This window comes from Caloenas nicobarica, chromosome 4, assembly GCF_036013445.1.
Source record: "Caloenas nicobarica isolate bCalNic1 chromosome 4, bCalNic1.hap1, whole genome shotgun sequence".
NCBI lineage: Eukaryota > Metazoa > Chordata > Aves > Columbiformes > Columbidae > Caloenas > Caloenas nicobarica.
In genome coordinates, this window is record NC_088248.1 from 77,429,627 (window position 1) to 77,442,766 (window position 13,140).

General features: G+C 53.5%; 1 protein-coding gene across 1 annotated transcript in view; it reads right to left on the reverse strand.

Annotated features, from left to right (window-relative positions):
• ADAM33 (ADAM metallopeptidase domain 33) overlaps nucleotides 1-13,140 on the reverse strand; it is a 33,093-nt gene that overhangs the window by 4,921 nt on the left and 15,032 nt on the right. Inside the window, exons 6-20 of the mRNA XM_065633426.1 lie at nucleotides 12,301-12,490; nucleotides 11,503-11,568; nucleotides 11,318-11,389; nucleotides 10,734-10,900; nucleotides 10,538-10,622; nucleotides 9,485-9,627; nucleotides 6,893-7,070; nucleotides 6,263-6,352; nucleotides 5,701-5,896; nucleotides 4,962-5,070; nucleotides 3,998-4,202; nucleotides 2,827-2,904; nucleotides 1,814-1,922; nucleotides 941-1,091; nucleotides 245-335 (exon numbers count right to left, since the gene is read on the reverse strand). Of these exons, the coding sequence (XP_065489498.1) occupies nucleotides 245-335; nucleotides 941-1,091; nucleotides 1,814-1,922; nucleotides 2,827-2,904; nucleotides 3,998-4,202; nucleotides 4,962-5,070; nucleotides 5,701-5,896; nucleotides 6,263-6,352; nucleotides 6,893-7,070; nucleotides 9,485-9,627; nucleotides 10,538-10,622; nucleotides 10,734-10,900; nucleotides 11,318-11,389; nucleotides 11,503-11,568; nucleotides 12,301-12,490 (1,930 nt within the window). The remainder of the gene's footprint in view (nucleotides 1-244; nucleotides 336-940; nucleotides 1,092-1,813; nucleotides 1,923-2,826; nucleotides 2,905-3,997; nucleotides 4,203-4,961; nucleotides 5,071-5,700; nucleotides 5,897-6,262; nucleotides 6,353-6,892; nucleotides 7,071-9,484; nucleotides 9,628-10,537; nucleotides 10,623-10,733; nucleotides 10,901-11,317; nucleotides 11,390-11,502; nucleotides 11,569-12,300; nucleotides 12,491-13,140) is intronic.

Consider the following 13,140-nt stretch of genomic DNA (forward strand, 5'->3'; position numbering starts at 1 on the left):
AGAGTCCTTGCTAAAGCTTTGACATGTAGATGGACTATTTCCTCGAGATCTCTGGGGGCTTTTTGAGCAGGCAGAGCTCAGCACAGTCACTTTTAGGAGGGACAAAGGGCTCAAGGTGTAGAAACGATGCAAAACCAGCACGTAGTACCAGTTGCTTGTCCATTTGGTAGAGGGAGATGTGATCATCCATGAGTATCAAGTCTCAGAGAGGGAAAGCAAATGTGGAAGGTGAGTTATTACTTACCTTATTAGTGTGGCTGGAGGTGGAAATGTTCCGCAAGGTAAAAGCAGCTTTGGGATGGCCACCGGTTGACTTCCGACTGATGGTTTTGTTCCTGCCCGGGATCAAAAACATAAATCACGGTTGGCAAAATAAAGCAACAACTTTTGCAACAGCTGCTTCCCGAAATGCTGCACATCAGCGAGATCCTGTCACCATTGACAGATCGTTAACAGACAGTCTTGCAGTGCTGGGTGAGCAGGGATGACGAGTCTGTCTTGAGATAATGAGGATAATGAAGTAGGTTGTTTGGTTCTGGTGGTTTTTTCTCAAATTATTGCAGGGGCTTTGATGTTTGTGTGTGTGCGTCTTGTACTGGGAGGGGAAGTAATATCTAAATTCAGTTCTACTTCAGAGCCCTTCTGACTCTTGCAGCCTGCAAGGAGCACATGGTGAGAAATCTCCTCAGTACCAGGCCACCTTCATCATCACTCTCGGGGGTTGTCCTGTCCAAGAGACCATTCCTGTCCTCCTCAGATTGTCCCAGGAGAGACTTCTTCATATCTCAACCAGATCTCCTACCAGTTTGGAACGGGCCCTGTGCACCATCAGCTCCCCCACAAACCATTCCTACCAGGCTGGATGCTGCCGGTGGCAAGAAAAAGTTTCAGGGTCACACTGGGTCTTCAAGATAGAAGGGGGTTAGGACACATCACCCACCTATATGTCTCTTGGCTCCTCCTCCTCATCTCCTTTATCCATTTGTTCAGGAGCGAGTTCTCCCGCCGGTACCAGAAGTAGGTGATGATCATCAGGGCCGGGAGGAAGAGCAGGAAGATGAGCAGAAGGGTTATGAAGATGGCTTCGTGATCTGGCGGGGAAAGCACAAAGGTGAGCGTGGGGCTGGGAGACCCAGCAGCCTCCAGCTTCACTCAGTGCAAACATCAGTCCTGTATGCCCACTCCCAGCCACCCAGGCTGGAAATATCATTGCTTATCACACCTCCAAAAACGGAGCGGTACCATCTGGTGGCCTCTGATTAAAATGGGTGGCCACAGAATCACAGAGTCACAGACTGGCTGGGGTTGGAAGGGACCTCTGGAGATCATCCAGTCCAACCCCCCTGCTAACGCAGGGTCACCAGAGCAGATCACACAGGGTCATGTCCAGATGGGTTTGAATGTCTCAGAGAAGGAGACTCCACAACCTCTCTGGGCAGCCTGGTCCAGGCTCTGGCACCTCAAAATAAAGAAGTTCCTCCTCGTATTCAGACGGACCCTCCTGTGTTTCAGTCTGTGCCTGTTGCCCCTCACCCTGTCGTTGGGCACCACTGAACAGAGTCTGGTCCATCCTCTTGACACCCACCCTGCAGATATTGATCAGCATAAATAAGGTCCCCTCTCAGTTTCTCTTCTCCAGGTTGCCACCAAGAAACAAGAGCTGGGCACAGGCTGTGAGTCAACCTGAATGCACCCAACCCATCACATTTGGGAGCAGAGCTGTCAGCAGCTTTATGGCCCCATATGCCCCTCTGGTGGCATCGCTCCAGCCCCACCAGTGTCACAAGGCACTGGACCAGGAGTCACGACTCACTGTCGCGCTGCACGGGGCCACTGTCCACGCTGCCACCCAAGCCTGGCTTCTCGCAGTAGGGGGGAGCCCAGCCGGCATCACAGTGACAGTTCTTGTTGCTGTTGCAGACCTGCAGGATGAGAAGGAGGGTTGGAGACCACAAGGGACATACGGAAACGATGGTCCATACGGTGGGGATGAGAGCAGGTGGCCAATGATAGGAGTCTGGGTTGAAGGAGCTTAATCCCTCCCAATATTCACCCCTTGAACATCACTCAGATTGTGACTGTGTGGCCCTCGAATGCGTGATTGCAACACAGGTGTTTTCTTAATGACACTTCCATTTCCCTGCTTTTTGCAGAAACCTTGAACAGCTATCTAATATTCCCAGTTTTCACACCGCTCAACTAGAGAAGCTTGATGCCCTTAATACTCTGCATTAGGCCAGAAGTTTGTTAAACATCTTCCTCTCAGGGTCTTTCCCATTAAACCACAGCGTTTCCGAGGTGGAGAACCCAAACCAAGAGCCTTAATGACACTGAGTGTAATGGAAGGGTAAATTTGGGTGTTCTACATATCACATTTCTCTACATAATCCAGCAGTGATTTTGTTGTTGCTTTATCTAAGTCCTGCATTCTGCAGAGGTCAAATCTTCGTAGCCTTTAAGCTTTGGACAATAGCAGCTCCTATTTGTTGGACCATTTCCCTGCCTTTTTGCAATCCCAGCTGTGTTTCTGACTCTTGCTTTGCTCTCAGAAGGAACAGCCACCTGCCTTGAGCTCTAAACACTTCTCCATTTCAAACTGGACCCTAATCCAAATTTTGCAGGTGGTTCTTACATCACGAACAATCTTCTTCCTCTAACTTGGACATGGGTAAGGAAAGACCTCAGCTCAGTCTCACCCATAGCTGATGCATGTGAGAGTTATGAAAACCAAATGCCCACCACACTACAAGGCTCATCCCTGTGGGAGACGCTTAAAAATCTGCTCTCATCCCAGGAGTTTGCCGTAGGTCTCGGGCAGTAACTCACCCCATGGCCATTGCACCGGGAAACACACTTTTCCAGCTCAAAAAGGGAGGCATTCTGGCACCGGCGATCTTTGCAAACCTGGGAGAGAGCCAAGAAGCTGAGGTCAGAGAAAGACCCAAGAGAGGTGGGACGGCAATCTTCTGGCCTCACAGATGGGAGTCCTCTGGAAGGACATTGTCCTTTGGAAAACGCAGGTTGGTTAAATCGTATTGTTGCAGGTCAATGCATTTCACTCCAATTTTCGGCACAGCCCAGGAAACTTCTGCCATCCCCCCATCCAGGATGGCTCAGCGGAAACCAGCCGCCCTCCTCCCCTGACAAGCCACCTGGCAGCTCCTGGAGAAGGCATTTCCCATCTGGCCCAAAAATGCAGTCACCAGCCAAAAAAAAAAGATACGGTATTGCAAAACAAGCCATCCTTTCTCATTAAAATGTCAACATTTTGGCCTTCCATCCCAAACTGGGATGAAAATTTCACAATTAAACCAGCAAAGGCTATATCTCCACCGCAAGCTCTGTCTGGCGTGCATCCCTGCTACCGTGTTGTCTACCAGGCTTCTGCCTTTTCTCAGCTAAACTGACCCTCTGTAAAGTACTTGGAGATGCAGGGGATGTAAAAGAGACTAATGCTTAGTTAGCATCTTCAGTTTGGATTTGTCATCTTGATTCCTACCACGGCTTTCCCCTGGGAAAGTTTACTTGTAGGAGGAAGCCTCATCCATCAAGTACAGGGGCATGAAATTCTTGTTGGGGTTTCTCCAATATGTGTTCAATCAGTAAAGTGTGGAGGCCAGAGAGAAGAATTTGGTGGCCTATACACAAGTGTCTGGTGATGTCTAGAAATGCCTCAGCTAAGATGTCACCAGGGCAATGTCTACAAGCGTGGGGGAAACCACATCCCACGGCCCAGCTGTGACGCAGAGAAGAGTCGATGATCACGTTGGTGCTGGGATAAGAATCATAGAATCAAAGAAACATAGAATCATTTTGGTTGGAAAAGACCCTCAAGATCATCGAGTCCAACCGTTAACCCAACCCTGACACTAACCCATGTCCCTGAGAACCTCATCTCCGTCTGTCCAACCCCTCCAGGGATGGTGACTCCACCACTGCCCTGGGCAGCCTGTTCCAATGCTCCTGAAGATAGGAAGCTCTAGGAAGATATACTCACCATCCCATCTCCACATTTCGTCCCAGTCATCACCAGCCCAGGGTCAGACAGGTCTTCTTCATCATCCTTCGCTGTGTACATGTAGGTGCCCCGGCACTTCACCTCCCGCCCGTTGAAACGGATGGTGGTGTCGATGGAGACGGTGTTGGTCCCCTGGGGCTTCTTAGCTGAGCTCTGGCACTGGATCTTCCCACACATCGCATCCCTGGGAGCGGGACGCAGGCGAGGTGAGGGCAGGAGATGTGGGTACGGGACACTTCACCCTCCCTGCCCCTTCACCCCCTGCCCGCTGCCTGCTAGCTCACCTCCCTCTGAATTTATGGCCGCAGGAGGTTGTGATTGGAGAGGCCCAGCAGGGTCATAGAATCATTTCGGTTGGAAGAGACCCTCAGGATCATCGTGTCCAAACATAACCTAACCCTAGCACTACCCCGTGTCCCTGAGAACCTCATCTCTGCATCTGTTCAACCCCTCCAGGGATGGTGACTCCACCACTGCCCTGGGCAGCCTGTTCTAATGCCCGACAGCCCTTTCCAAGAAGAATTTTTTCCTAATATCCAATCTGAACCTCCCCTGGTGCAACTTGAGGCCATTTCCTCTCATGCCCTGGTCAGAAAGGGCCTTAGATAAATCATGGACAGCACAAAGAAATGCTGGAGGGAACAGGCGGGGTGGTCTCTCCAACATCCCTAGTTTAACTGGGAACACTGGAGAGCACACTCTCCCTACATAGCATCTCCTGCTGATGCTATCTCTGACTTTCCCTCCAGGCTGGGCTGGGAGGTGGTGCGTGGTGGGACAACCTCCCAGCACTGATGAGGGCTTAGCCCAGGAAGGACCTGGTGGCTTCCTCAGGTCCAAAACGGAGCTGTCCCAAGCGGTGATGCCAGGAAGGGGGGCAGCAGAGGGCTGTGGGTGCAGGAGGAAGAAATGAGGCACCCATGGGTTCCAGCGCTACACCCACCTCTTGTCACATTTCACGTAGCGCCCTTGGCTGTCTTTGCCGCAGTTGCCGTAGGTGTTGCCAGCCATGTTCACATCCTGGAAACAGGCATCTGGGGCTGGCCAGGCACCTGCAGGGAGGGAGGAAAGGTCCTGTGTGGGATGGGAAGTCACAAAATCATAGAATCACAGAATACCAAGTTGGAAGGAACAATGAGGATCATCTGGTCCAACCTTTCTTGGCAAAAGCCTGGTCTAGATAAGCTGGCCCAGCACCCCATCCAACTGAATCTAAAACATGTCCAATCTTGGGGAATCCACCACTTCCCTGGGGAGATTATTCCAATGGCTGATTGTTCTCATCATGTTCCAGCCCTTGGATCATTTCTGGGGCTCCTCTGGCCCGTCTCCAGCAGGACCATGTGTGTCCTGTGCTGAGGACCCAGAGCTGGACCAGCACTGCAGGTGGGTCTTACCAGAGCAGAGCAGAATCATGTAATGTATGGCCTGTATGTAATGCATGGATGGGCTGTATGCAGCGTGGGGTCCATAGGCAGAGGGTAGATGGGCTGTGCAGAGCAGAGGACCAGGCACCTATGGATGTGTGTGCAAAGCACCCCCAGGCCTCCACACCAGCCCCATGGATGCAAACCCCAACCCTGGATGGGGCCAGCAAGGACCACAGGGATGCAAAGACCCAACATGGCTCCTGCTCTGGAAAGAGGTGACAAGGAGGCAGGGCTGGGGCTGGTGGGACTCACCAGGTCCCCAGAGCTGGACACATTGCTGGTGGTGGGTCATGCACATGCCGTTGTTGCAATAAGCCTCGCCATAGGCGCAGGAGGAGCCATCCAGCAGGTAGACGTTGGCCGGGCAGTAGGGTGAGGCACCCGTGCAGTATTCGGGGAGGTCGCAGGATCCCGCCGCTTCCCTGCAGATCGTCCCAGCCACCTTGAGCTGCCGCAGGAGGAGAGAGAAGCATCAGGACCGAGGGGCAGCGAAGGGGCTAAGACGGGAGTGACGCTGCCTCCCAGCACAGCTTGGGGCCATAAACCATCTATAATGTCCCCTGTGGGACTACATGGGGCTGCCAACGTATAAATCCACATAGATAGATATGTAGATATATAGATATATAAAGCTGGGCTTCAGCGACAAAGCAGCCAGTAGAGACTCCCCTGCAGACACAAGTTTATGAGTAACCATTTGGCACCGGGGGCTTTGGCCACATGAATACGAAGCACACGAGTCCTGAGGGAATGCTGGGCATATGTATGTCCCTGCTCAGCCTATGGGCATGACGGGGGCACGGTGGGGTCTTACCTTGCAGTTCTGGCAGCAATCGCCATGGGCACACTGGGCTCCTGCCTTCAGCGTGCAGTTGTGCGCGTTGCAGCATGGGTTGGTGCATTCCTGGGTGGGGAGAAGAAGAAGACGACACCATCATGATCAGTGAGTCCATCCCTTCCCCTTTGCTGCCCCCAGCCCCTTTTCCACCCATCGCAGCATGGCTTTTCTCATTTTGCTGGTGGGGAAGCTGAGGCAGGAGGGGGATGAGGATAACCTGAGCACTCTGGGGCAATGTCAAGAAGAAAGCCAGGATGCTTTCCAGGGGTGGTAGATGCTCCATCCCTGGAGACATCCCAGGCCAGGCTGGACGGGGCTCTGAGCAACCTGAGCTGGTGCAGATGTCCCTGCTCATGGCAGGGGGGGCACTGCGGGAGCTGGGAAGGGCCCTTCGAACCCAAACCATTCTGTGATTCTATGACCAGGTTAAATAGATTTAAGATGATGTGACCAGGAAAAGCCTTTGGGATGGAGACCTTGTGGTGACCAGCAAACACCTTTCCCTTGGAAACACCCCTCTCTACGTGGTCTACATCCTGCCACCCATCAGCTGAGCTGAGCTGCAAAAGCCTCTGCAGGAAAGTGATGCAGCACCCAGCACTGTACCTCCACCTCCCCGCAGTCACAGTCTTCTCCTTCCTCCAGAAAGCCGTTGCCACATTTCCGTCCCACCACCAGGTCCTTGGTGTCGGGCAGGTTGAAGAGACACATGCCACCTCCCTTCTGGAAGTAGTTCTCCAGCTGCCTCTTGCTGCAGGAGCTGAACACGCGAGGGAAGGGGTGTCTGCGCAGGGGAGACATGGGGAGAGGTGAGAACCGAGGTGATCAGGACGAGGAGAAGGTGGAAAACCACAGTCAGAGCTAGAAAATAAGGACACGGGAAAACAGGCACAAAGCCTTCCAAGAGCAGAAGACACCATCATGCATTAAGACCATTAACATAAGACAGCCTCAAGTTGCGCCAGGGGAGGTTGAGGTTGGATCCGGGGAACAATTTCTTCCCCAAAGGGCTGTGGGGCATTGGAACAGGCTGCCCAGGGCAGTGCTGGAGTCACCATCCCTGGAGGGGTTGGACAGACGGACATGAGGTTCTCAGGACAGGGGGCAGTGCCAGGGCTGGGTTAACGGTTGGAGTCTATGAACTTGAGGGTCTCTTCCAACCAAAACGATTCTATGAACCTCAAAGTCCACCCACGTCTGCAGGCTCTGCCAGCTCGAGGCTGGTGTAGGTGTCACCTCTGTGCCTCCATCCCCTGCACCTGGGACACCGCAGACCCCCCTGTCCTAACCGCAGGGCAGGTCTGCACATCTGCAGTGACTATCTGCTCAGGATGTGTGCTCAAGATGTGCCTGCTCTCACTGAGCTGCTGACGGGAAATACCCGTTTGGGGCTATTTAAATAACTCTGAGACAGAGATGGAGAAAAATCCTCTAAAAAATAAAAATGGGAAAAAACACAAAAAACCTGTATTAAATCATTCACAAAGCCTGAGTAGCAGAAAAATAATTAAAAAGACCCTTATACATTTTATCTCATTTATCTCATTTTTCTAACAGCCTGACTGGCCTTTCCCCTAAGGAGCCAGAGAGAAACGGTGATTTTCTAGAGGAGCTCTGAGCATGGCTCTTCTGTAATTTTGCACAAGTTCGTGGGTTTTCTTGTGTGCAATGCATTAAGAAGGAGGAAGTGGAGAATACGAGCTGTGCAGTGCTCTCCGCTTCAGAGCTGGTTTCATTTCCTCCTATTGCTGAAAAAATATATTTTCATTGCATATGAGGACATCTCAATTTCCGAGATGACACAGAGGGCTTTTTTTAAAAGTAATTTTGAAGTTTGGGGGAAATATCTTGAGCTACAGGGAAAGCTCTAAGTCCACGTAAGTTATGGCAGGGTGAGCAAATAAATATAAGCTGGTACGTGAAGGTGCAAAGAGGGACAGGCTGAAGACCGTCAAAAATGTGTTTTCTGCCCACGTGGGGAAAAAATAATTCAGTAAAAGAAGGAAGAAATGTCACAGGGAGATGTCAGCTCTGCCTGGGTGGGGGTGAGCAGGGGCAGAGCTGAGCTACAGCATCTGCTATTGCTTTGCACTGGTGGGTGGGGGCAGGATAATTAATTAGTAGGAGGGCAGGATAATTAATTAGTAGGAGAACTAAACAAACAAGGGCACAACTGTCTCGTCCTGGAAAATTCATGTTTTTCCCCAGCACAATACAGCTAGGCAGAGACTAAACCCTGTGGGGTCATGGAAGAACAGCCTGGGGACACCCCAAAACCACAGCGTGGGGTTTGGCTGTTATTTATTAATTGGAAGAGCTGGTGGGTTCAAATAAGGGGAATAAACAGCCGCTTTTCTGCAGCGCAGTGAAATTTGGGATGACTGTGTTTTCAGGAGCTAGAAAACCCCACAGGAGAAGGAACTTTGAAAAGTGGCACCAACCAGCTGAATTTCATATGGCTCTGGGGTGAATTAAAGGGAAAAAAACCCCGGAGGGATGTTAGAGGGCATGAAAGCCAATAACTGCCTCTCTAGAGCATCCTGCACCCAGATTTAGTGGGGTTGGGGTGAGGGAGGTGAGCTCACCCCGCCGCAGCCCCCCAGTGCTGTGAGTCCCCACCAGCACGGCTGGGGACTGGGCACCCCTTGGCCCCTCTGGTCTTACAATAAGGAACAATTCCATTGTACTGAGGTGTGGGTTAGCACAGGAAAATATTTTGAATTCCTGCAACGTGTCTAGCAGATAACATGATAAGGAGGCTGAGGGGAGACCTTCTCACTCTCTGCACCTGCCTGAAAGGAGGTTGGAGCCAGGGGGGATCAGGCTCTGAGATGAGGTTCTCAGGAACATGGGGTAGTGCCAGGGGTGGCTTATGGTTGGACTCGATGATCTTGAGGGTCTTTTCCAACCAAAATGATTCTCTGATTCTATGATCCTTTCACTTCCATCCCTGGCTCTTTTGGGATGGAGCTTTACCCCTTTGCTGCCTCTCGAAGACCACCAGCCCTGCCTGGTCCTGGGATCTCCTCACTCCAGGGAATTGGGATGTGCAGGACGAGAGGGCAGGAGGGCAACCAGTCAGGTCCTCCTTTGCAATGGGACACTGCACCCACGGGAGACCTGAAGGACAGAACCCCTTCTCTGCTACCCAGCCCACCACATCCCATCCCATCCCACCCCATCCCCATCACCACTTACCCAGTGGCCGCTGCCATGACACAACCACCTTGTTCTGGGGTGGCCTCCACACAGCAGCCAGTGCTGTCGTGGCTCATGCCAAAATTGTGGCCGATTTCGTGGGCCATGGTGGCAGCTGCTCCAATGGGCTGCTCCGAGTGGTCCTACGTAGGGATGGGGGATGCATCAGCACAGCAGCTGGGAGTGATGGAGAGGGGTGATCCCGCAGCTGGGAATGGGGCTGGGGTGATGGAGGGACCACAACACCACTGGGACTGCAACTGGATCCCATGGGAGGGACAGAGGAAGGGATGGAGGAGGATTCATGGTAGAAGTGGGGTTTGGTCTCCTAAAAGTCCAATGTGGGACTGCTGGGAAGCTCTTTTGCTGGAGCCAACTGCTGAAAACCTGGACCCTTGGAAGGTGCATCCCAAAAACCAGAAACCTCTGTACCCCATACCACCATCCTGCCCAGGGACCACAGGTTACCAGGGCCACCATTTCCCCATCAGGAGGAGAATAAGAGTTATCTGATGTGGAGGTGACCCTACAACTCCAGAGAGTGCAAGCAGGGAACAAGCAGGGGCTGTTCAATATGAGAGGCAGAAGCAATGTAGGAGATCCCAATGCTGCTGCAAGCTGGGGGTGTACACAGGGTGGGAGACTTTTAAACCAGCCTTTTCTCACTCTCACTCTCCTTGGTACTTGGTCAACATCAATGAGGGTGGTAAAACACTGGCCCAGGTTGTCCAGAGAGGTGGTGGCTGAACCATCCCTGGAGACATCCCAGGCCAGGCTGGACGGGGCTCTGAGCAACCTGAGCTGGTGCAGATGTCCCTGCTCGTGGCAGGGGGGCACTGGAGGAGCTGGGAACGTCCCTTCAACCCAAACTGTTCTATGATTCTATGATCTGAAAGGAGTAAGGGGCTACCAGCATCACCATTCAGTCTGCATCCCAGGATCAACCCCAGCAGGCTGGTCCTCCCAGCCCATGAAGAACCCCAGCAAGACAGGATGGTGTTGGGTTGCCCCAGCCTGGGAGGAGCATCTGGGACCCCGCTGTGTCCCTCTTACCACACTGACACCTCCGGAGTTATCCGCACTGCACATCCCTTCCAGCGGGGCCATGCCGATGGTTGTCCCCCTGAACGTCTTCCCTCTGCCCGGAAAGGAGAACAAGGGGACAATTAGCACCTCGGGGTGGTTTGGAGACCCCAGTCCAAGCTGGGACCCCCCACCCCAATGTCCCCATGTGCATAGAGGGGCTCACGTCAGCAGCTGGGCGTTGTCGTGCTTCTTGCGTGACCTCAGAGCCTTCTTCCACTGCAGGAAGGACCAGAGCGTGGCGTTGGCATCGCTGGTGACGGCACACTGGTCCCGCTCCGTCCACACCTCCAGGCCGATCAGGGCCACCTTGATATTCAGCGACCTGTAAAACTGCAGGGAGGGGACAGGGATGGAGGGGACAGGAGTGGCATTCGCTGTACATCCTCCATCCCTGGCACCGCATTGCAGCTGGTGGGTCTCCATGCTTTCCTTCCAGCTGGGTGACTCGGGGACACACTTGTCCCAAATCCATTGGCAAGTATGAGCTCTACAGGCACAGGTGTGGGCACAGGAGCCAGTCAGGGTGGCACGATGCCATCCATCAGCTGACAACACCTAAACATGTCCCTCTTTGTTTAAAGGATGCCGGCATGATCCCCACCACCATCTAACTCCTAGCCCTGGTGACACGGGGACAGTCCTTGAGGGCCACCACCAGGCTGGCCCAGAGCTCAGGTGCTTTCACAGGCGCTGGGAACCATGGAGATGGTCACAAGGGACCTGCAGGTCCCTCTCACCAGCCAATACCTTGTCCACGTAGTTTGCAATCTCCACGATGCGCTGCTTGGTGTGGCCCAGGTTGAGGTTCTGGTTCCTGTACTGCAGAGAGATGGGGATGGGGAAGAGTCACCGGAGGAAAAGCAGGGAGGGAGACACAGAGGAGTCCTGGCTTTTCAGCAAAGGACCAGATTTCTGCCACCCCCAGCGCTCACCAGTGTGTGATCAGCAACAATGAAGAGCTCCATGTACTTCATGGTCCTCCAGGCATCTCTCTTCGCCTGCAAGACAGACAGACAGCAAGGTTTGGAGGAGCGAAGGATTAAGCAGTCCATGGCTCTGGGAATCTGAGGCTTCCCAGACACCACGGAGCTGCTCAGGAAGGACAGCTGAGAGGGGAAACTGAGGCATGGGGCAACAAGGGAAGTTTCATAGACTCATAGAATAGTTTGGGTTGGAAGAGACGTTTAAAGCTCATCCAGTGCCCCCCTGCCGTGAGCAGGGACATCTTCACCAGCTCAGGTTGCTCAGAGCCCCGTCCAGCCTGGCTTTGATTAAAATTTGACTGGCTACAGTGTGATTCCCAACGTCACCTCACATCATGTCCCACACCATGTGATGCAGCACCAGTACCCGACCTGCACATATTCCCTTCGAAGTCTTCTGCCCAGACTCAAACCAGATCAGCTGCCCACACAGACACCTCACAACCCATCTGCTTGTGCAACCCTGACCAGAATCATAAAACTGTTCCCCCACCCCTGGCACTGCCCCCTGTCCCTGAGAACCTCATCTCCGTCTGTCCAGCCCCTCCAGGGATGGTGACTCCAGCACTGCCCTGGGCAGCCTGTTCCAATGCCCCACAGCCCTTTGGGGAAGAAATTGTTCCCCACATCCAACCTCAGCCTCCCGTCAGGATGATGCACACCCCACCACACGCTGCAGGGATGTATTAGGGACACAGACAATCCCTCTGCCCCTCTGTGAGTGAAGGAACCCCAGGCTGGACTTACCCGGTGATGCACCTGCTGGAAGAGCTGAGCAATGTCGGCGATGGTGCTGCCCAAACCATCGCCGTGGCCGCAGGTCCCACCTTGGATGGGCAAGTGCTCTGCTCGGTGGATGACATGGTGGTGGCCCGGCTCAGGGGTCCCCAGGGGTTTCAGGTAGTAGCTGGAGTTGTTGCTCAGGACTATCAGACCCCTGGAAATGAAGAACAGCCCCCGATGGCTCCTGTGGCGTTTTCACTTCACACCCCCAGCCCCTGCTGAGGCCCCACAAACTCACTGCACCTCAGCTTGGTCCACACTCGGGGTGGGACGGGACAGACAAGGGGTGGGTGTCTCTGTCAGTACATCCTTGGCATGAAAACCTCTGTGCTGCAAATGTGGGACAGCAGCTGGTGGTTGCGACAGGACAAAGCACATTTCTGGGATACCCGCTGTGGGGTGCAGGGTCTTGTTTTCCCCAGAGACGAATTTCCTTGAAGGCAGCTTGTGCTGCCAGGAAAATGTCCTCTCCCCACCCTGCCTACCCTCAGGGTCAGGGGAAGGCTGGGAGAATCATAGAGTCACAGAACAGTTTGGGTTGAAGGGACGTTCCCAGCTCCCCCAGTGCCCCCCCTGCCATGAGCAGGGACATCTGCACCAGCTCAGGTTGCTCAGAGCCCCGTCCAGCCTGGCCTGGGATGTCTCCAGGGATGGTTCAGCCACCACCTCTCTGGCCAACCTGGGCCAGGCTCTCACCACCCTCAGGGCCAACAATTCCTTCCTCATGTCCAGCCTGAATCTCCCTCCTTTAGTTTAAAACCATTGCCCCTTGTCCCATCGCAACAGGCCCTGCTCAAAAGTCCG